The 22739-nt window shown below is 47.1% G+C and overlaps 1 protein-coding gene across 2 annotated transcripts; it reads left to right on the top strand.

Annotated features, from left to right (window-relative positions):
* The first annotated feature begins 1472 nt into the window (after positions 1 to 1472).
* On the top strand, positions 1473 to 21925 carry PSMD11 (proteasome 26S subunit, non-ATPase 11). Of its 2 annotated transcripts, none has more exons than XM_072885956.1 (14): positions 1473 to 1610; positions 3728 to 3829; positions 8433 to 8557; positions 11508 to 11579; positions 11941 to 11998; positions 13889 to 14083; positions 14581 to 14725; positions 14989 to 15049; positions 16677 to 16739; positions 17361 to 17486; positions 18046 to 18081; positions 19213 to 19264; positions 20288 to 20430; positions 21466 to 21925. In XM_072885956.1, exons 1-13 carry the CDS (start codon positions 1520 to 1522, stop codon positions 20428 to 20430), a joined length of 1269 nt encoding a protein of 422 aa, XP_072742057.1. In that variant the 5' UTR covers positions 1473 to 1519; the 3' UTR covers positions 21466 to 21925. The 2 variants fall into 2 exon arrangements, with proteins under 2 accessions (XP_072742057.1, XP_072742056.1); XM_072885955.1 differs by lacking the exon at positions 21466 to 21925 and adding an exon at positions 20563 to 20825.
* Positions 21926 to 22739: the final 814 nt, after the last annotated feature.

Genomic DNA, 22739 nt, shown 5'->3' on the forward strand with positions numbered 1-22739 from the left:
CGAAAATCCCAGCTCCATTCCCCTTTTGAAGCCGTTGGGGCTTTTCTCCCCAAAATGCGTCATCCCTCCATTTTTGAGGGTTTTTTTAAGCGGTGGTTGTGGGGACACAGGCCTGGATCCGTCCCAGTGATGGCGCTGCGGGATCCAGCTGCCATCAGTGTGATAAGCTGTGCAGTGGGTCAAGTCTCAGCGCCAGCCCCGTGGTTGTGGTCCTTGCCGTCTGCTCGCTGGGGCAGACACCCGCTGACCCCCCGAGGGGGGAACACGGGGCCAAGTGACCCCCCACGCCGTTCCCCGGCACAGCCTGGAACCAAAGGTGGCTCCGGCTCTATCCCCTACCAAAAACCCAGACCCGCTTCTGCCGATTTCATCCCTCCCCCGGCCTCTCCCAGCTCATATTTTCAGGGGAAAAAAACATCCCCACCTCTGCTCACTGCTGGCCGGCCTCAGGCAGGGTTTGTTCTTTTCAACCCGTCGAGGTGTCTCAGCCGCAGTCCCCGGTGCCTCCTAATGTCCCCGTCCCCCTCGATTGCCGTCCGGTGGGCACGAAGCCGGTGCAAAGCTCGGCTCATAACGGGGAGATAAGCCACCGCTTTCGGTGCCACCTCCCCAAGCCAAACCACAGCCTGTCCCCAGGGCTGCCACCTTCTGGGTGGCTCCGTCGTGCTGGGATTTCCCAGGAGCGATGGCACGCTGGGGGCTGGTTTTATTCCCCATTTAATATAAAACTGAACCTTCAAGGCATTAAATTTGCTTTTCCGGTGGCAGAAAGGTCTGCGGGGATGCTCCTCCCAGCTCGTTTGGGACCAAGGTGGGGACAGGAGCAGGGATGGGGTCGGCCGTGGGTGGGTTTTGGGGAGCTCAGCAGTGATTTGCAGGGGCTGCGTCCGTCGAATCGAGGGCGCGGGCCCGGGGTCCCCGCGCTCAGCCCGGCCGCGCCCCGGCTGCCGCCAGCGCTGCCGGGAAGGGCCGGGGCGGCCGGGGAGCTGTGACCGGAGGAGAACGCGCCGGCGAGGGCCGGGGCCGGCGGCGGGACGGGGACGGCATCCTCCTCGGGCCGTGCCCGTTAGCCGTGACGTGCCCCTGCCCGGTTTTCCGCCGTTCCCGAGGCCGGCGGGGGCGCGGGGGCCCGTGGGGGGGGCATCCCCGGGCCCTGCCGGGAGGCCGCGGCCGCCGATGGAGTCCCGCCGGGGGGCCGCGCTCCGCCCCGCTCCAGCGCTGTCTGGGGGAATTTGGGCCCGGGGGTGTGGGGTGTCTCGGGGGGAGCCGTGCCCCCCACCCACGGCGGGTCCCCGCGGGCCCCACGCTCCCATGCGCCTCGCCCCCGCCCCTTCCCCCCGCCCCGCCCCCTTTCTCAGGGCAACGCCCCCTCCAGCAGACCACGCCCTCCTTCCCCCGCCCCGCCCGGCGACCTCCGCGCCGGGACTACAACTCCCGTCATGCCGCGGGCCAGGAAGGGGCGTGGCCTCCGCCGGCCGCTTCCGGGCTGGCAGTGAGGAGGGAGTGAGGGAGCGGTAAGATGGCGGCGGCGGCGGTGCTGGAGTTCCAGCGCGCGCAGTCCCTGCTCTCCACCGACCGCGAGGCCTCCATCGGCATCCTCCACTCCATAGGTGAGGCGCCGCCGACCGCCCCCGCCCCGCCGGCCGTCCCCGGCCGCCCGCCGCCGCCTCCCGCCCGCCACCGCCGCCGGCTGCTGACTCACCGTGCGAGCCGGACGGGAGCGAGGCCTGGGCCCGCTCCGCCGGCTCCGGCCCGGCCCGCTCCGCCGACGCGGGTCCTCCGCCCGCACCGCGGGCCGGCGGGCCGGGGCCGTGCCGCTGCCCGCCGCCGGTGAGGGCCCCGCGGGCCCGAGCTGCAGGGAGCTGCCGGGGCGAAGCGGGCGGCCGCGGCGGAGCCCCGCTCGGGGAGCCTGTCAGCGGCGCCCCGCGGCTCGGGCCGGCTTCTCCTCCCCGTTCAGCGCGGTGTTCCCCCGGGTGCAGGCAGAGTGTGGGCTTGCCTGCCGGGAAGCCTGCGGAGCGGCGAGCACAGGAGCCGTGGCGGGCAGCGGGGCGGGCAGGCAGGCGGGAGCCTGCCTGTACCGGCTGGTTGCTTATGGGGTTTTTGGTTGTGGTGTGACGGCGTCTGGGTGTTGTGCTGGTGGCAGTGGCCTGCAGCGGGTGCTCAGCGTCCTGGAGGATGAGAAAACTCTGCTGGAAGTGGTATTTCCTCTTACAACGCTAAAATACACCCGCTATTTAAATTACCTTCTCAGCGCTACACAGAAAGTTTTGAGGAGTTTTTCTGCGTGCTGTGTCTGGAGTTTTAACTTCTGCTTGTTTCAAGACAGATGCTGTTTGCAGCAGTTACCTTGTCGGGCTGTCCTGGATATTTAGCAGTGCCAAGGAGGTGTTGGTGCTATAAAGTGGTTCGTAGGCATAATGTCGACATCCCTCTTTATTTGGGGGTTGGGGTGTACGGGGTGGGGAGAGTGGGTGCCTTAGAAACAGGTGTATAAATGAGTAATTCTCGATTCTTGTAATGGATGGTGATTTTGGAAAAGATGCTGTGACCTGCTGTCACCCTGCTGTGTTGGGCAAATAAATGTTTCCTAGTGTGCGTATTAGACCTTGAAATTGGAATTGCTGTATGGTCTTTAAAAGTTGCTTGCCCCCCTCGGTGTTTCTCTGGTTAATTAGTAGTTGGTGTTCTCAAGCCTGTCAACACACCTACAACTTTCCATCCAGTCAGGCTCAGTCAGGAGTAACAGCTCGTGTTGCCGGTTGGTGTCAGCTGGAGCACTCCAGAGAGCGTTGCCGCGATGCTTTTCTGCTTGAGAGCAAAGTTACTTTGCTTTTGACACTGCACGTATTAAATTCTGGGGACTGAAAGCTGCAATCTGCGCGCAGGGGCAGGATTTCAGTTCCCTCTGTAGAGGTGGGCAGTGGATTTTGGCTTTGTTTGTGTAGAAGTTGGACAAACTCACCTGCGCAGGGGATGGTGGAGAGGAATATTAACACGGTAGCAGGTGGCAGGGAAAAAAGTGTATTGTTTTGTGGGTAACTTATATGAAATTGATGTTGTGTAAACACAGGTTTGGTGCTGCTGTGTGTCATTTGGCCCTTCTACATACTTCAGAGCCAGAGTTACTCACGTTGGTACACAGAGTGACGATTAGATTGTCAGAGTTCAGTGTGGGAAGGAGCGCTGACTCCTGCAGCAGTTGTAACACCTGATCCGCTCCTGAGCAAAGAGGGCAGATGTACCCAGCTCACTGAGCCGATGTTGTTCTTGTGCTACGCTTTGACCACGGGATCGCGACTTAATACACAAAGCGGGAACATCAGAAATCCCGATACCAGAATACCCAACCCCGTAAATCCCATTAAATTTCTTTTATTTGGTTTTGTGGCTTCAGTGGGAGAAGGTCTGTTGGGTGGTGGTGTTTTTTAAATAAAACTTGAACAGCTGGACTAGCGTAATGAGACTACTTCAATTGCAGTCAAGTTGGAGCACACAGTTGTATCTATCAACTGGATTAAAGCCTTCATGAAGTATAGACAAGGTGCTCTTTATAAACTATGCATTTAAACTTTCCACATAATCTGCTTTCCAGATCTCGCAGGCCAGGCTGAATTCACTATTGCCTGTTATAACAGTTACTTTTTCTGGTGCCTTTCCAGGAGCTGACTAGTAATGATTATCTTCTAACTGAAATAGCGTTAAAGGTAACTTTTCCACTCTTTTCTAGTGAAACGCGATGTCCAGGAAAATGATGAAGAAGCGGTGCAAGTCAAAGAGCAGAGCATCCTGGAACTGGGGTCGCTTTTGGCCAAGACTGGGCAGGCAGAAGGTGAGCCTGAAATAAGTAACGGAGGTATCGGGTAAGAGATATGTACATTCAAATGAATTTAGTCTCCTTATTTAATGGGATAGAAGTGAAAGCAGTTTTTGGCAGGTTCTCTCGGAGGCAGGACAGAAACTAAAAAACTAGATAAACAACATAAAATATTAATCTTGTGTTACTTGGCCCAGTATTTCAAAAGACTGCTGATGCATTGGACAGTTTAGTTTATGACCCTTTGACGTGTGGCCGTTGTAGTACAAGTGACTAAAGTTTTGTTAAGTTGTCATGTTTGAGATGAGAAGTTTCTCTTGTTTTGTTTTTAATAATCTCAGCCTTATTTCAAATGGGAAAGTTTGTCCCAAAAAGTCCTTTCTCACCAGCAACTTCTTTCTCAATTAATTGATTTATCTGTTGAAACATTACATCAGAAAATCCTTGCCCAGCTCCTCACAAGAGCAAGACTTGACAGCCCCTCTATTGTGAATGTGTGAAAGGACAGAAATGGAGTAAACTTCTCTATTCAGTGATTTTTGAGTTGAATCTGTTCACGTCTTCTGTTTCCTGGAAAGCTCAAGGCAGTGTGTTTTGTGATTTTTGTACTCAGCAGTTTAGTTTTGTTTCTTTTGCTGAAGAATGCTTTTGCCTTTTCTGGAGCACCTTTCACCTCAAGCATTTTAGGAGCTGATACACCACGTCCTTACAAAGAGCATTCTGTCCATGGCAGACAGTTGGCCATGGTATAGCCCTGATGTTTTCTAACTGTGCACAACAATAATTCAGAATGTGAAGTGAAGCGTGTGTGCTTTTAACAGTCTGAAACTGGTTGGGGAAAACAGGCCAGCAGAAGGTTTAATCAAACTGAAATTCGACTGGGACACCAGACCTAATGTTAGAGTCGTTCATGGGAAGCAGTATGAGGTCTCAGATAGCAGCTGATCGAGATCACAGTGTATATTTATTCTGAAACGCACACTTCACGTCCTACTGTCCAGTCTTTGTAAACATCTATTCTGATTTGGCCATTTAACTGATCTACCCACATCTCCATGTGTTTGAGCATTCTGGACACTGATCCCACCATGATTTGCAATTGAACAGAGCTTGTGACAAAGTAGATTACTTGCACTTAGAGCAGTGCTGGAAACAAAGGTGCTATTCATCTCACCTAACTATAGAAGTCCATGTCTGCTTTCCTAGTGTGGACTGCTTTTATAGTTAGTGGAGAAAAATAAGCCCTTCCAGCACACGATTCATCTCTTCCTACAGTAAGAATCTGGAGCAGGACAAATGAAGCCTGCAGTACAAGTGCCTGTTTCTCTAATTGAATATTCAAGGACCTCAAGTCAGTTCACTCAGGTATAGGTGTCTGTGCGGTACGGGTGCCCGTTGCACTCTGATGTTTGCTTCTGTAGAGATAACTAAATGTGGCTTTACTCCTGCACCAAGGAAGAGGTGTGTGTTTGGGCTAAAAAGGGGGAAATCGTCAGAAGAGTCTCTTCAGGTAAAGGTGTGGATGTGCTGCTGGTGTGCATAAGCCTGAGAGAAGAGTTGTTAGGTGCATGATGGCCTCCTTACTGCTGCAGAACTTGGAGTGGTTTTGAGTTTAAGCCGAAGTCTTAGATGAGTGTAAAGAACTTCAGTGTATTCTCAGAGCGTGGCTAGCTAATAGTTTTTTTTTTAAGGGGAAGGATAAGTAATCAAAAATGACAAAGTTAACTCATCAAAACCAGGTTTATGAAGGAGCAAATGTGAAATGTATTTGAAATGTGTTAAAGGGAACACTGAACTACTATATTCTGAATAGGAGAAAATGAATTTGGCAACATTAAGAAGCCAGTTGTGTACATGTAGATCAGAGTGAGATTGCCAGGTTGTGCTTTCTGGAGATCTGTGGTGAATCTGGGGGATGAGGAAGGGGAATGCCACAGCTTAGAGATGTGCTAGTCCTGCGGGAAAGATGCTGTCACCTTCCCTTTCTGCCTTGCTTTCTAGGGTGAAGCAGACTAGTAGGAGTGACTAGTCTACTTCAGCAGCATCTTCACCAGGTACAGCTGTTCGCAAAGGTGCTAGCACCAGGCAGATGCAACAGATCTCCATATCCAAGGGGAGAGAATCCAGTGCTGCTTAACCTGGCGAGGAAATTACTGAGACTATGCAGTTTCTGGCCCAAATGAAATGGATCTCATCATTGTGGTTTTTCCTGCACACGTTTTAGCTAGTGGAATTTCTTTGACGTGTTCTAGGTGTTGCAGTGGCTCGTCGACTACTTTCGAGCGATAACTTCCCAGAGATGAAAGGGTCTGTGAGCTGCAGCCTCAGGAAGAAATCACCTGCAGTTTGGTGGGATATGAAAGTTACAGCTGCTGTGCTGCTGACTGGCTGAGCGTGTAAAATGAATCTGTAGTTTTTAGAGGACTAACCTGTAGTGAACCATGGCCTTTGTTTAAAAAACATAATAACACAAATGACCCTCTTTATCTGCTTGATAGAGATTAAGGATTGAACTGGTAGATTAATTACTTTTTTTTAATAGGACAGTTCTAGATTTTTATAGGATTGCTTAAAACTATAGGATTGGAATTATTTGGATCAGGTATTCAGGTACATGGCATGTTAGCTTGTGGAAGCACTTTCTCTGAGGATGAGCAGCAGAATTCATTTTCCAGAGCGGCTGCTCATCACTTTTCTAGAGCTGTCGATCAAGCATTGCATTTACGTAAAAAAAAAAAAAAAAAAATTCCTAAAAATAGTTGACAGTTACATTGGTAGGAAAGAGAAATTTCTATGGGAACTTTGAGCTTGCATGTCTAAATGTGTAGTTTGCAAAACATAGGGATATTCTAGTTGCTGGCTTCAAATCTACTTTCTAGTGAATTCTTGGGCAGCTGTTGAGCAAGTCAATGGAAAGATAAGTACTGCAGTATATTTCATGTGATTTTTTTTCCTTTCTTTTCTTCTAAAGTTCCTTTCCCATGTGGAAGAGTGTGTTGTGCACTAAAAATGTGATTCAGTTGTCCTGAGAAGCAGCGATGCACAGTATGAAGTACCTTAAGAGTTGATGGATCTCAGAGAGGATCTCGCTGCCTTGATAAGACAGACTGAAAAACTGGCAAATTCTTAGTTACAGAGCTCAAAGCTAAGGATATAGTGCTGTGACCTGATGAGAAGCAGACTTGTTCCCTGTGTGAAGTGTGGTGTTTTCAAGAGCTTGTGTTAGTTGCATCAGGGAAGAGCACAAGAACCAGCTTCTGGGCAACCCCAGCTTTGGTGCTGCTTCTCTTCCGAGCCCAACGAGGTGGTCTGGAGCCCACCTTTCTCAGCTCACATCAAGAGGAGGAATGCTTGAGAGTAGCTCTGCGCAAAACCGATGTGTTGGAAGCAGCTGTCTGTTGCTGTCATGGTAGTTTGTTTACTGTATGTGAAACCAAAGTGTTTGACTTTGATTGAAATGATTGGGATTTGCATCCGTGAGTGGTATTGCTGACGGAGCGGTCCTCAGAATGAAGGGGGTCTGAGTAAAGTCATCATCTGCCACGGCGCAGTGGGTAACAGTTCCTTGTTGAGTAAAAGCTGAGCGCTGATTGAAACTGTCAGTCAGTGGGGCTCAATCTTAGATATTAAAGTAGCTGTGTCTCGATTCTAGAAAAACCTGCCCATTTATTCTCAGGCAGAGAGAAGGTAAAACTTACACGAAATCTTAGGCATGGCAGTCACAGTGTCTTGTTTTGTTCCCTGTACAAAGTCCAAGTGGTTCACTGTAGAAAGAGTCACGATTTGTTGCACTGCTGTTTGGAAAATAAGGCTTCTCTAAGGATTCAGGGCACACTCGAGATAAGTTTCATTTGTTCTAAAATTGTGCTTTCAGATGTATAAAAATGTCAGTACATCACCATGAGCAATTGGATTGGAACGTGAATGCTGAGTCCTGAAACTGCTGTGACGTTGATGGCTGCATTCCTCTGCTCTGCAGGAATGACATTTTTAGTGTATTTCTTCATAAAGAAAGACTTTCCTTTGTGAGCTTGAGACTAGCTTTATAACTGTAAACTAATAAGGAGACTAGTAGAAACTGGAATCTAGTTAAGTAAGGTAAGATCTAATTAGGTAATGTGGGTAGCTGAAGTGTTAAGAAATGCCATTTTTTCAGCAGTGGGGCACGGGGTGTATCTGACTTTCTAGGGCTGGCTAGGTATGGCAGATTAAAATGTCAAACTGTGAGTTAATAAAAACATACTTAAACCATAAACTCCATTGCCCATTTTATAGAAAAATTTCAAAGCATTTAGCAGATGCTTACGTTTTTAAAACGTGCCTGAGGCAAGTGTAGTTACAAATGGTGTTATAATTGGGCAAACTGAAGTAACGGGAAACGTATGCTGTGCGGGTAAGACTGGAGCCCACCAGTCACCTTTGCCAGTGCCAGTGTTTACTGCAAGGCACTCCTTCAGGTGACGTTTATCGCTCTTTTCCTGTAAATGATGTTGAGAGACTGCTTATAAAATGTTTGGTGTAATAAATACTGCTGTGTGTAGACGTGTTGGGTACTCCAGCTGCGGTGTAACTCTTGGCTGTGTGGTTGTATTTCATGATTTGGTTTTTCTGTATACAGAGCTGGGCGGACTTCTGAAGTATGTTCGACCCTTCTTGAACTCCATCAGCAAAGCAAAGGCAGCCCGCTTAGTCCGATCTCTGCTCGACCTGTTCCTTGATATGGAGGCAGCAACAGGACAGGAGGTGAGATTTACATTTCGGCACTAGTTTGTTCCTCAAAAGCCCGTACCACCATTATCTAACCTACTTTGCTTCACACTGAAAAATTATTCATGTCAGGAAACATTAATGCATTTGGATATATTCTATTAATAAAAAATGAGATGATTTAATTCACTCATAACCATGCTTTTCTGCAAGCCTCATCCTGCTGCAGGTTAGGAGTAACTCTCACCCTGGGCGTTTTTCTCAGATTTGTGTTGCTTGCTGTTAGATGCACAGCACTAGCAGCGTTTTGTGGTGCTGTTGGTGTTCGGGGTGCGAGGGGTGAGAGGTGCTCCACCTGTTGCAGGGAGCTCGGTCTGGTGGAGAGGTGGGGGCAGTGCATGACGGCACAGAGGTAGAGGAGCGAGTGCTCACGGGCTGTTCAGGAGTTGGTGGGGTTAGATGGCGAGTATTGCTTAGCATCTTTCAACTGGAGACATGAAGGTGCATTCCATGGGGACACAGTGCGGTGGACGTCTTATTCTGCAAAGGGCTTCTGAGGCATGAAAGTTACTCCTGAAATGGGAATGGAAAAAGTTTTGCAGCTACCAAGTGTAAACCACTTCCAGTGGATAAAATTCTCCACTAGAAAGCCCATTTGTTCTAAGGTTGTCCCCAGTTAGGATTTAATCCATTCTCGTTAGCTCCCTAGAATACAGTTGTTTTTCTTCTCTTTTTTTTTTTCTTTTTTGTTGTCCACATGACTTGTTGGTTATTTGGGAATGGGAGAAGGACAGGAGCAACTTGTAAATGTAAATGATGAGGAGCCACTTACAAGTGGCGCTGATCTGCAGTAGTAGAGGTTGTACTGGCACACCAAAGCAGGTAGGTAGAAAGGGGAGGAAGGGAGGGTCTGAGCAACAGGTTAGGGACAAAGCCCACATACCTGTACACACAGGGACTGGCAAATTACAGCCTAGAAGAGGTTCTGCCATGTGAGAGGCAGGTGGCATTCTCGTTAGCCAAATCAGTGCAGAAGTATCATCCTGCAGTTAAGGTAATCTAGCAAATGTTTTTTGTTTGCTGTTCGGTTCTTGTGGCTTGCATGTCCTGTTACTGTAGATGGTGACAGATGGAATCTTTAGCCCTTCTTCTTTAACAGAAGAGATTAAGGGAAGCGGGATGGGATGTGCAGGTGAGAAGGGAACCCCTAAAGGAATCAGGAGAAAATGAGTGGCTTCAGACTTTTTGTAAAGGTAACTTGATGTAAGTGACAATATTTGGATGCAATCCCAAAAGGTGGCATTTTATGGCAGGGGAAAAACTTGGAGTAACAGTGATGGAAATATGGCCCAGTTACTCAAAACATTCCCTTTCAAGCATATTCAGAAGCCAAACCCAAAACCTTAAGGAATTGTAACACCTAACCTGTGAGGTTCCTGATGCAGTAATCCTGAATACTTTCAGCGGCTCAGAAATGTTCAGAGGGACATTTGCTTCCTCGGTGTAACGTACATTAAGAAGGCTCCCAGGAGTCCAGTAAAGCAATGAAATTAGAGATTTCTCCAGCTCCTAATGCTCCAGCTATCACTGTGCAATAAATTGCGACTTCATAATGGCTTTTCATTAAATGTTCCTGTTTAAAAAGCGGTGACGAGGAGCTGACAAGTCCTGCAGTGTAGTACAGCTACAGAGCTGCTCCAGAAAGAGCTGCGATCCAGAGATTTTGGGAAAAGGCATTCCTGAGCCTAGCACCTCAGGATGACGTATTGCATGTTATTGACCAGTACTGAATCGACACCCTCTTCTAATTGGGGTGGAACATGACTGCTTTATTCATCAAGCGAATCTCGGCAGTCTTAAAAATATGAGAAGCCATTGGGTTCCTTTACTCTGCTTCGAAGTGATAGATAAAACATCCAGTGTCACTTACGGACTGGCTCCTGGCACCCAACTTGGTTGTAAATAGTGGAGCCCAGCACCTCTGTTGCTTTATACTGCTAAAGGACGCACGTGGTCTGACATATTTAGGCCCTAAAACATGTGCACTTCATTTTCCTTTCTAGAGCAATTGAAAATACAGTTCTCTCTATGGCTAAATGAAATGGTGCAAAACACGCTGGAAAGGACCTCAAAGTCTTTTAGTTCATCCCTTGCCCTAAAGCAGAATCAGGTCTCATGTACCCAGATGTTTTTATTTCAAACAAAAATACAGCTGTTTAAGAAATGCTATTAGGATTTCAGCAGTAATTTTTACTGGTGAAACTTTGGAAGCCAAATCTTTATTTTCATATTCCAGTGGGGGAGGATTGTCCCTGGTGGTCAGAAAAAGTTATTGGAAGCCAAGTGCATTAGAAAAGCAATTGAAGAAGGTAGTCTGGGGTTTTTTTGTGATGGCTAAATCTTAAACTAAACCTTAATTTGCCTTCTGAACTTTACTTTCTCTTGCAATATGTATTATAAGTAGTATAATACTGTGAACGTTGTTACAAAGCGCAGGAAGTAAATCTAGCAAATAGACTATGAAAATATGTAGCACAAACTATAGCTGTTCTGTATAATTTTGTGCAACGTTTCTGTGAGTTTAAACTCTGGTGTCAACATGATGCAGCCTGAGGCTGAAGTGCATCGTGTGTGGTTACCAGTGAGTCCTTGTTGAAGAGAAGTCGCTTAACCTTCCGCTGGTGAGCTGCAGTTCTCATCAGTGGTGAACTATGCTTTACCCTGGTTATATTGAAGGTGTTGTTCAGAGACATTTGGGCTAGGCACTAATGATGAAGGCTAATTTCCAGGCTCATTTTAAAGTAAAGCTAATTTAACGTTCAGCAATGCTGCTATTCAGACAGGAATGACTTATTTTCTTAAACTACATTGTGGAGATTCAGGCTTTGTTGTATTTTTGTTGCTTTGTAGGAAATTATTGAACCATACTGCTGTTTTAAAGAGGGGCAGCAGAAGGCTTTACAAATTTCTTTCTGCTCCCTTTAAGGTTGACCTGTGTTTAGAGTGTATTGAATGGGCCAAATCAGAGAAGAGGACTTTCCTACGCCAGGCTCTGGAGGTATGTTACATTGCGGATCCCAAACCTGTGTAACAGCGTCTTCCCTTTATCAGATTTTGTACCTATAAAAGTAGAGAACTTTTAGTGTGTTGTCCAGATCTTTGCATGTGTAATGGACGGGCGGTAACAATTACACTAAAGTTAGTGACTCTCCTTGAATAGGCAGGATTTTACCCACTGCGTTTAGATCTAGCCGATCTTCCAAACAGTAGATCTTGCAGAATTGGACCGTATGATGTAATGAACGCAAACTAATTTAGTGAAGTCTGTGCAGATAAGAATATAAAGTTTCATTTTACAAAATAAATCTGTACTACCTTTCTCTGGCTTTCCTCACAGCAGTTCCTTTTCTGTTCTGCAGGCGAGGCTGGTCTCTTTGTACTTCGATACCAAGAGGTACCAAGAAGCACTGCAGCTAGGTAAGCCTCCCACTAGGTGGTGGTAGTAGTTCTTTGCTTGGAAATTAGTCTTGAGGCTGACAAGGGAAATGATGAACTACGTCATGTTCTTTGATAAGTTTTGTAGGACTTGGGCATTAATTTCTCAGTGCTCTACCAGTTCTGCCATCTTTTACTATAGCTTGGCAATAAATGATTAAGAGATCTCTTTGTTCTCACCATTTGTTCATTTCAAATAATTTTGGAAGCCAAGAGGAGCTGTATCCAGTTGAAGGCCATCAGGTTTGGCTCCTGCAGAAACATACGTAGTATACTGCTGTGGTCAGAGAGGGTGAAGGGAAAAACCAGTTTGCTCAAATACAGGCTCAATAAAAGCAGTAGTAATGCCAGGAAATGGCAAACCTCTAAGGATGTAATTAGACAAGCTCTTGTGAAGTAGTGTAAAGGCTTTAAGAATTTGCTTCTGCACCACCTGAGATATGGTAATTAACCATGTGGACTCTCCTACTCTGCTACAAAGCAGAGTAAAGCAGGTCATCTTACACCGCCCAACTCCCTTTGGTGCTTTTCAAATGCTCATTTTGCAAATGACTGCAGTAATGTAAGATGAGGTTTAAGCTGGCTAAAGGGTATTCGTACAGACTGCTCTGCCAGCTCAGCACGTGGGTGTGAGCAGGGCTGAGGGATGACTGCACTGACACGGACAGAAGTGCTCACCCGGGCAGTGGTGATGCCTCACCAGGGACCTGTAACTTCTTGAACAGTGTGGTGGCAAGAGCATGTGTCATGTCCAGAGTCACCTGGGTGACTTGTATCTGATAAGAATATCAAATTAAGTGCTCTGATATGTGGAATTCATTATCAAGTTAGAATTAGTTTGCGTATGGATATGTAATGAACTCAGGTTTAAACTGATCACAGTCCACACTCCAAAGCTATGCTAAATTAAGTTAATTAATGATGGTGGTACAGCTTAGGGAGTTGTGAAGGCCTGTACCTATAGGACAGCCTCTCTGAAAGCTCTGTCGAGATGTCAGCGTTGTGCGCTAGCGTTTCTGTGTGGCTGGCCAAGACATGGCTATGTCCGCAGCCACGGGGAGTAGGTGCAAGCAGAGAGTGTCTGCGGGATGTTTCTAGGCAGAGTCTGTTCTCTTCCACCTAGTTATGGTGGTTTTCAGCTGTGGTTTTCAGCTTCGAAGCACAGAAGGTGAGGGTGAGGTTCTCATCACTGCTTGCCCTAAGTTAGCTTTTTAGTTTGTAGTGGGGGGAAAGAACGGGAAAAGTTTCCTCTAAGGCTGGCTCTTTGTGTCCTCACAAGGCTTCAATGGGACAGTTTATCTAGGCATTTATTAGGCTGTCCATTCCTACCTCCTAAATTTGATCTGTAGATGTCTTGTGCTTAAAACATTCCTTCCTCATCCCATATTCTCAGGAGTTGCTTGCAAATCCTCAGGTCTCACCCTAGGGGAATGATGCGGGAACGGGCAGTACTTCAGGTTTGCTCGGAGCTCTGAATGTGAGTGGTAAATCATTCTGTCATCTGGGGAAGGGGTACCAGAGTGACCATCTGAACTGCACAACCCATCCTTGACTTTCTACTGAGTGTCTGCTGCCCATGATGAGGTGGCAGAGGCACGCTGTCCACATACCCAAGTATTCTCACTGCCCTCTTCCACCTCTAACACTGAACTGGTTCATTCTTCTCCTACTGTGGACTGACACTGACCTACTATTATTTCCTTTCCTTTGTTCCTTCTTTGAAGAGCAGGTTGTGTAAGCCTCGCCTCCCGTCCTCAAAGCCAGTACTGCTGTGGGGGAAGAAGGGTGTCATCTGGAAAGGCTTGGTTTGTGAAGTCGTTGAGAGCAGATGCAGAGCAGGTTACAAAGATTCTTGTTCTTCCCCAATGCTAGGCTCTCAACTTCTTCGGGAGTTGAAAAAGATGGACGACAAGGCATTGCTGGTGGAAGTGCAGCTGTTAGAAAGTAAGACTTACCATGCCCTGAGCAATCTGCCAAAAGCAAGAGCAGCCTTAACCTCTGCACGGACTACAGCCAACGCAATCTACTGTCCACCTAAGCTGCAAGCAGCGTTAGACATGCAGTCAGGTAAAGCCCTTCAGGAGAAGGGGAAAGTCTAGGACTCATTATGATGTATCAGTCGACTGATATTTGTTCTTTCCTGAGTGAATCATAGAAAATTATGCTAGGTGGGACCTCAAGGTACCTACCAGTCTGCCCTGCTGCCTCAAGGCAGGATCAGCTATAACTACATTGTTCCTGACATGTGGGTTTTTTTCAGCCTGTTTTTGAAAGCCTCTAGTGGTGGAGGGTCTGTAACCTCCCTAGGCACTACAGCATTACACCACGTTAGCGTAACTGTAACGTTGTTCCTGACCCAATTTGCAGACACTTATGTGAAGTGCCCCGAACTTGTCTTTCTTAACATGTCCACTTAAGAGAGGGCACGGATGTTCTTCTGCTAGAAAGAAAGGATTCCCTTTACTGAAGTACCGGATAAAGCACTGGGCAACCAAATTGTTCTGTCCTCTTCCAGTCACATTCTGAATTAACGCTGATGCCTGCCTGTTTGTTCCTCTCAACAGGTATTATCCATGCAGCAGAAGAGAAGGACTGGAAAACAGCCTATTCATATTTTTACGAGGCGTTCGAGGGATATGATTCAATTGACAACCCAAAAGCCATCACTGCACTGAAATACATGTTGCTGTGCAAAATCATGCTGAACATGTACGTGACGAATGGTTCTGCGAAGAACACTTCCTACACTTAAATGGGAAAGGCTTTTCATTTATAAGACTCTAAACTAATGAAAGAACTCAAGCAGACAAGCTTTGCTGTTTGTCTTTCGTTATGACCTAATCAATGTTTCTGATACAATGTTATTTGAATTGTAGTTATTTGCTAACAATTGGGAATTTTTGAGACACACTTAGATTTAAGCTGGCCATGTTGTTGAATAAATGCTTTCTTCTGTTCCCTCCCCTCTCTAGCCCAGAAGATGTGCAAGCATTAGTGAGTGGAAAGCTTGCTCTGCGGTATGCAGGAAGACAGGTATAGAAACCTAATCCTTTCCATCTTCCTATAATCTCTGAGAATATTGTGTTATTCTTTTTGTCAAATACTTTGGTCTTTTCATACCAAAATACTTTTCACTTCTGAGTGTCCTGAACGAGATCCAGAACTGATTATATTACCGTAAGTACCATAAATCAATTGCCTTCAAAGGGAATACAGTGATTTTCACCACGTGAGAATCTGGCCTGCTCGCTTCATTTTCTGTTTTTCTCCTCCCTGCTTTCTTCATGAACTACTAAATGCCTGATGCTGTTAAGGTACTCATGTCTCAACCCTCGGCAGCTGCTCGGCAGCCATGGATCTGATGTATTTAAATCCGAGTTATTCACTGTTTTTACTGGTGTTGTAGCAAGTCCTGAAAATCCATTCATAGCAGTGTAGCTGAGCAGCTTGAGACCTAGATGACTGTAAGGTGGAAGCCAAGCAGCTGGGGAGTTGTTACATCAACTGTTTATTCTAACATGTTAACTTGCCAGTCTGTGAACGCCACCCCCGTATTAAATCCAGGGATGCTTATGTAAAGTACAGAGCCAGAAGCCAAGCGTGCCAGGGTCTGAGCCAGGCTTACACACTGATGCCCTCGGTGGCTTTGGTCAGCCAGCTGTTTACTTTGACGCAGCAGCTAATACTCACCTACCTCACAGAGGATTGGGAAGCTATTTAGTAGAGGAGGTCAGTGAGCATATGTGCGTAGAAAAGAGTCTGAAGTGGGAATATCCCTGCAATTATCCCTGCTGGATCATGAAGGGCAGCCCTGGTCCTGCTTCATCTCCTTCCCCTGAGTGACAGCTGGGTTGGAGGCTCCTTTTCAGAGCAGGAGGGCTGTCTACGATGGAGGAAATCTCGGCTGTTCCCTGTGCTGTCCTCCTGAGACAGCAGTGATCGCAAGGTCCTGCAGCAGCTGTGGACTCTGAGCTTAGGGAGCAGAGAGAAAGTGGGCAGCCTTAGGGACGGCTTGGTGGGAGAGATGGTAGCAGGAGCCTGAGCCTTATGCACCATAGCCACCGGGCTGTCCTGCTTGTCTCACGCACTTGTGCCTCTCACCACTTGGAAACTGTTCTTTTAATAGCGTTACTATTCTCTTTGGTATAAATATGGTAGTTTGGTTGTGGCTGAGTCTCTTGCTTTGTTTCAGCAGCAGCGGGGTAGACAAGAAATGTTTTCTGATGCTGTCCATGACAGGGTATCCGTAGGACTTCTGTGCATCTGTTGCTCAGCAGAGGCAGTGTGGCATGCCGAAGGGCAGAAACACATCTTAAAGGCTGAAAATGGCCATCAAAGTGTGCACTTTCCTTAAAAATTGTATCAAACTCGCTCCCAACCTGCAACCTGATAGGAACTGCAGCTGGTATTCTCAAAACTTGAGTTCTTTGTTTCCGTGAAGCTGATTTCATGCTGTGTCCTGCAGCTGTTCTGCATGTTCTCCTTATTAGCAGCTGTTCTTACTCTGCCTGTGTGGAAGTAACACTGACATGGCTTTGTAGCAAAAGGAACATTGCTGCTTTGCTGTTTAAGCACGTTTTCAGTGTACTGCACAGTTGGCATAATAGCACTGAGAGGAGAATACAGAAAAATAACTGACTCTCGTTTTCTTTCTCTGCAGACAGAAGCACTAAAATGTGTGGCACAGGCCAGTAAGAACCGATCGCTGGCAGATTTTGAAAAGGTGAGTCAAGAGACAGATAAAAAATGGGGCCTGGCTGGACAAAACATCCAGAAATGCCAGTTATGGAAAGTTGTAGGAGCTGCTACATCACACAGCAGGAAACCATAAAAACATTCATAGAAAGCAACAGTGCATCAAGCAAATACCCCACAATAATCAACCGGTTTGGTTTTCGCAGCATGGGGAGTAACAGCTTGCTTGACACTAGCTTTTTCCTTTTTTTGGAGAGCGAACTCGGAAGCAGTTTCCTGTACTTTTGGTGCTGTTCACTGGGATGTATATCTTCCTAAAATTTTTCCTGGCCTCAGCGAGAACACCACAGAGATAACGGAGAGGATTCCCATGTCAGGGAACAATCCTGTCATGCTGTCTCCTGAGTGTAAACCAGAGATTCTGGCTTGCTAAGCTCCAGCAGTGTGAAGATGAAGGATGCTTGCTGCACAGTGCTTGAAAGGCTGCTAGGCTGTCATGACCTCTTGGCCTTTTAGCTAAGTTACGGGATTGGATTAACCACTGATACTTCGCTGGGCAGGGAGGGAAGACTACTTCATACTCAGAGGGCCTTGAGGACAGGAGATCTGTTGCTGCCTGAATTACTTGTTCCCACCGTGTCTTCTGCAGGCCCTGACAGACTATAAGGTGGAGCTCAGGGACGACCCCATCATAAACACTCACTTGGCTAAGCTCTATGATAACTTATTGGAACAGAATCTGATCAGAGTCATCGAACCCTTCTCCAGAGTACAGGTAAATGTTTCCGCCAGGCACACCGACACGCTGGTACCTCTGTCCCGTGCTGTTGGTGGGTGAGGGACTTGTTCCGTACAGAGTACTTCTTACTCAGAGCTGCTCAGCACTTCCAGAGCTCAGGGTTCATCATGTTCAGCTGAAAAATTAGAAGGAGGGGGCTGAGGGGAGCTTTGGAAAACCATGTTCCAGTCCTTGCTCTTTCCACCTGTTTTGCTTATGCACACTGAAAGGTGGACATGCTTTTAACACTGAAGGTAACAGTGTTTGGCTTTTAAGGGCTCTGACAGGGTGTGGGTAAAGCTGCAATAATCTTGGAGAAGAAATGTTATTTCATGTTTCAGAGTGGAATGGCTTTAGGTGTCTAGTCCATCTTCAGTTAAAACTGGATATGAAATCTGAAGGACATGAAGCTGCAAAGCGGAGAAGGCCATTGGAGATTTTTAGGCCAGAGCATTTACAGGCCCTTGAGCTGTTCCTTGGAAGAGTCCCGTACCTCCATGTTGCCTGTCAAAAGTACAGCTAAAGATTTACTTAACTCTATTGGTCTCTCTTATAGATTGAACACATATCCAGCCTCATCAAGCTCTCAAAGGTAAGAACATCGCTAGAAATCAGCGGCACATCTTAAGAAATGTAGGCTATAGAACCTGACAGGTCAGCTCCACAGCATTTCCAGGCAAATATCACTCTTGGGAACTTAACACAGCCAGTTTCCAGGAGTCATCGGACAGGCTTCCTCTGCACTAAGACTTTGCTGTAACATCGCCTTCCTTCACGTGGGTTTTACTCCCTGTGTTAGCACTTGCTTTTTATTGGAGGCGGATTTTCCTCTGCTGTAGTAACGGCTCATGCCGTGACCAGCTCAGTCTTCCCTGTTGACCTGCATTTAATCCCTGTGAGCGTGCCCAGAGTAATCTTGCTTAGACCCTTAAGATACAGGATCCAGCTAATCACTTTGATTGAAATTTCATTAGGGATGCATATGTCACATTGACTATTGCAATAACTGCTTTACAGATAATCCCAACCAGATTAAGTTTTAGGAAAATCCTCTGTAGTCCCTGCCAGTTGCATCCCCAAGTGCTTTTGTCCTGTATTGCCATTAAGGCTGGAGGTTTGGAAGTGTCCTGAGCTCGGCCTTTATGGTCGTTACATCATCTATCCTCCTTTTCTATCTGTGCAGTCTTTTCCTAGTCTAGCCCTTGGTGTTTAACACATACTGAATAGCTTGAGTAAACGCTGGACTGCAGCGGTTTCTTAACTGCAGCTGTGTCTGCTGTCCAAAGAGCAGAAGAGGAGCTGACTCCTGTGGGGCCTTGCCCGGCGCTGGGCAGGAGGTCAGCTCTGTGCTGAGTGGCTTCAGTGAAGCTTGGCCAATGCTTGACTAAATATTTGCTGAACCAAGCTAGAGCGCTCCAAATCCCCTAATGAGTAATGCCTGTATGAAATGACAGATACACTGTCTTCTGTGGAGCAAGAGGGCAAGACACCCTGGTACTCTCGTCATTAAAAACTACTGCTTAATTTCTGATGTCATCTAAAGCGTATGGTAGTATGGAAGCAGCGTGCAAGGAGAGATCTGTCCTGACTTCGCACTGAGTGATAGAACAGCCGCTTTTAAGCAGTGCTTATATCCCACCAGGGCTGTTGAGTGTGAAGTAGTAAAACTGGCATTTCTTTATATAGTTCTGGGAGACTTTTAATTTTTCTGCTTCAATTTCAGGCTGAGGTGGAAAGGAAACTGTCACAGATGATCTTGGACAAGAAATTTCATGGTGAGTCTCTGCATCCTTCAGTCTTGACTGCTTTGCTGCCCGAGGCCAGGTCGTGTGTAAGCAGGCTGGGGATAGACTCCTCTTCATCACTGCACCTTCGAGCCTCGAGTGTCCTTAGGCTGCTCTGCTCCAGACGGCAGACGCGCAGGTTAACAGGCACTATGGGAAGAGTACTGAGCGGTGGGTTTATTTGTCACTCTGTTGTCATGAAGGCTGTTCCTATTGCTCCTTCCATCTGCCTTCATTAAGCTCGAGGCTTAATTTCTCACAAATGAAAAACCGCGTTTAAGCCCTTACTTGCTGCGTCTGCGTCCAAGGACAGTTGCGAGACCCACTGGTGGGCTATCTAGCAAAGATGTGCTCTTCTGCCTTGGAGCTTACTGGGGTGTGTGGTCACCTTTCCCAGCTGATTAGTGTCAAGAGCGTTTTGGGGGGGGGCACCCACGCAACACAACTGATGGGTTTGGGTTTGTCTGGGACCACAGGAGGCTGCTTCTCTAATAAGCCCTCAAGGAAACAGCTCTGTTCTTATTTACGTTGTCCCTAGTGTCGATTCAGAAAGCCCTCTTGATCTATCTGAGCAAGATGAATGGCTGAAAGAGACATATTGGTTAGAGAATAGCTCAAAAATTACAGAACCCAGCTGCAGTGCCCATCTGGCACCTGGAAATAGTTTAATTTATAAAATGGCTTTTTTCTTGCCTTGCTCTGGTGTTGTGCTGAGCCATCCTGCTGGGCACAGGGCCCTCGAGGAGGAAGGTAGCTGTTAGGGAACGTGCAGGCATAAGCATCTCCTGGATGCCTTCTTGGGCCCCTCTCCAGGACATTTTTTTTTTTTGTCTGGGTAAGCTACTGCTAATGCAGTCCAGCCAAAAATCAGTCAGCCAGTCCAGTACAACACGAGGCCCTTCCAAACCCAACACAGCTGACCGGCCGTTTGCTGGGTAGATCCCTGAATTCCTGCTGTCTGGAAGATGTGATCTGTCGAGCGTTGCACTGGTAACCCCAGCTTTGTGTCCGCAGGCATCCTTGACCAAGGCGAGGGAGTCCTGATCATCTTCGACGAACCCCCCGTAGACAAAACTTACGAAGCTGCCCTCGAGACTATTCAGAATATGAGTAAAGTAGTGGATTCGCTCTACAACAAAGCCAAGAAGCTAACATAGGTGAGTGGAGGCAGGAGCCGGAGGTCGCAGCTGCTCCGGACCTATCGCTCCTCCCAGGCCAAGGTGCGGTTTGTGTCCTTGAGGCTTGTTTTCTCTCCTCTCGATTGACGTGGCTCTGTTTTCTTTTTGCAGAGTTGAATTTGCTAGCTGTCATTTGGAGAGTGTGTGTGACAGGAGAGTGAAACCTTTGGGAAAATGTTAGGAGACTTTTTTTTTCTTTGTTCTACTTTTCACTCGGAAAGTTTTTAAACTTCCTCATCCAGTGCATCTTGTATTCCATACGATGCGTGTTCCAGTTTCCATGTAATCTTTACTGGCCGAACTTTGTATCTGGGGGGGGGAATATTGTTTAAACAAAAAGGGTATTCTAAATAAAAGGAAAAAGGCTTACACTACCTAAACATGTGCTTTCCACTTCCTGAGGGATGGCAGAGAGTTAAGCAGGGACAAAGTTTTGTTACCAATAGGTGCCCAAAACAAGTTTGTTTCATCTCTCCCTCAGCTCTGAAATCTGAGACTTACTGACGGTGTATAAGCAGCCAAGTTTATTCCATTTGTACTGAACCAAAAAAACCCAAAATGTACAGACTGCTGGTTTATTTTTAAAGGCCTCAGATCCCCTCGAAAGCAGCTCGACAATGATTTTCCTGAAGGCTTTCGCACCCGAGGAACCTGCTTCAGAATTGTCATTGTGCTGCGCTAGCCCAGACCCACCCTGCGCAGCCAAAGGCCTCGAGACGGCTGCAGCCACTGTCTAGACCATTAGGCCAGTTTCTAATAAAGGGAACAGCGCAGGTTTCCCCTGGAGGCCTGTATTGCATGCTGTTGTTTTAAAATAGACTAGATTTTAAATGTTTTATCCCTCCCCCCCACCTGCATTGGTAGGAAGAACAGGTGAGCAGGCGTTCCCCGAGTCCTCGCCTCCCTGCGGGAGCCAAACCTCGTCCGGCGGGGAGGCGAGCTGCTGCCCCGGGCGCTGAGCAGACTGGCGTTATTTACCTCTGCTGCATTAGTGTTTCTTTTTTTCAACATCAGATGTGAGACAGCTTGGCCCTTCTGGAATAGCCTGGTGCAGCACTCGCTGGGGAGCTTCCTCGTTACTGTTCCAAAGTCGTATGTGTGGGGGGTGGAGCACGGTGTATTCCAGCATGTTTCATTTTATGGTGAGGTTACTAGCTAGGTTTTAATGCCATTTGGGCAGTGTAAGCTTCTGCATCTCTGTCCTGCTAATCTTTACTTTTCCTTTCCCCTCTGTCTCTCCTTCTCTCTCCCTCTCCACGTTTTTCTTACAAAATTTATATTTTGTAAAAGGATTCTGTTTTATCAGGAAATATTTTGCCTTCACACTGAATCTTAGACTGGCTGATTTTTCTGCTTTCTGTTCACATTTTAACCTCTCCGACATTTTATTTTAATTTTTTTTTTTTTAATTTCCATCTCATCCAGTCAGTCACTGTTTGGGTTTTTGGCACCATCAATATCAAATGTACAAACGGTTCTTGCTAACCAACACCAGGTATATCTGATGTTCAGATGAGTTCCAATAAAATAATTTTTTTTTCAAAAATCTGTCTCCTGTCTTCAGCTGCCGAGGCAGGTCAGGGGCACATTGGGCGCAGTTTCTCTCTGCGCTTAGGGAAGGGTGGATTGCAACGCAAGCTGCGCCGGGGCTCACAAACACGTCGTCGGTGATGGTATTTCTGAGACACGGAATGTGAGGGAACGTGTTTTAAGCAGCATCACTAAAGACGTGCGGATTGTGACCCGATCCTGGCACAGCAAGTTTGAGTTCTACCAAATGAAGTTACAGTAGTATTATCGTTACGGTGAAAAATGAATTGCGTCTGACCTCTTGCGCCTCTAGCCTTTCTTGAAAATACTCTGGTGCTGTATTGGAGAGTCTCGCATTGTGTACAACACTGGGCACAGATTCCTCTTAAGGCTAGAGAGGGTTTCTAGGATGTAATTGAACTGATACAACATCTTTAATTTTCATGTCTGACACTCCTGCGCCTCAGATACCACCTGGTCGAGGTGGTGCAGGTCTTTTGGAAGGAAACCTGGCTTCACAGGCAGAAAAATGTGAAGGACTTAACTCCTGCTTTACGCATCGGACTGCAGGGGAAGCACATTTCTGGTTTTCTTAGTAGGTTTTTTGGAACTATAAATAGCTCGTGAGATACTTCCCAAAAGCGGCTCTGGCCAGTTCACTGTAATGCCACTTAAGTGGCATTTTCCCCGGGGATGCTTAGCTGTGGACATGATTTGCTGATTTAGGTTGCTAATCGTCGGGGAGCGAGGGGAGATTC

The sequence above is a fragment of the Ciconia boyciana genome, chromosome 22 (genome assembly GCF_034638445.1).
Source record: "Ciconia boyciana chromosome 22, ASM3463844v1, whole genome shotgun sequence".
Classification (NCBI taxonomy): Eukaryota; Metazoa; Chordata; class Aves; order Ciconiiformes; family Ciconiidae; genus Ciconia; species Ciconia boyciana.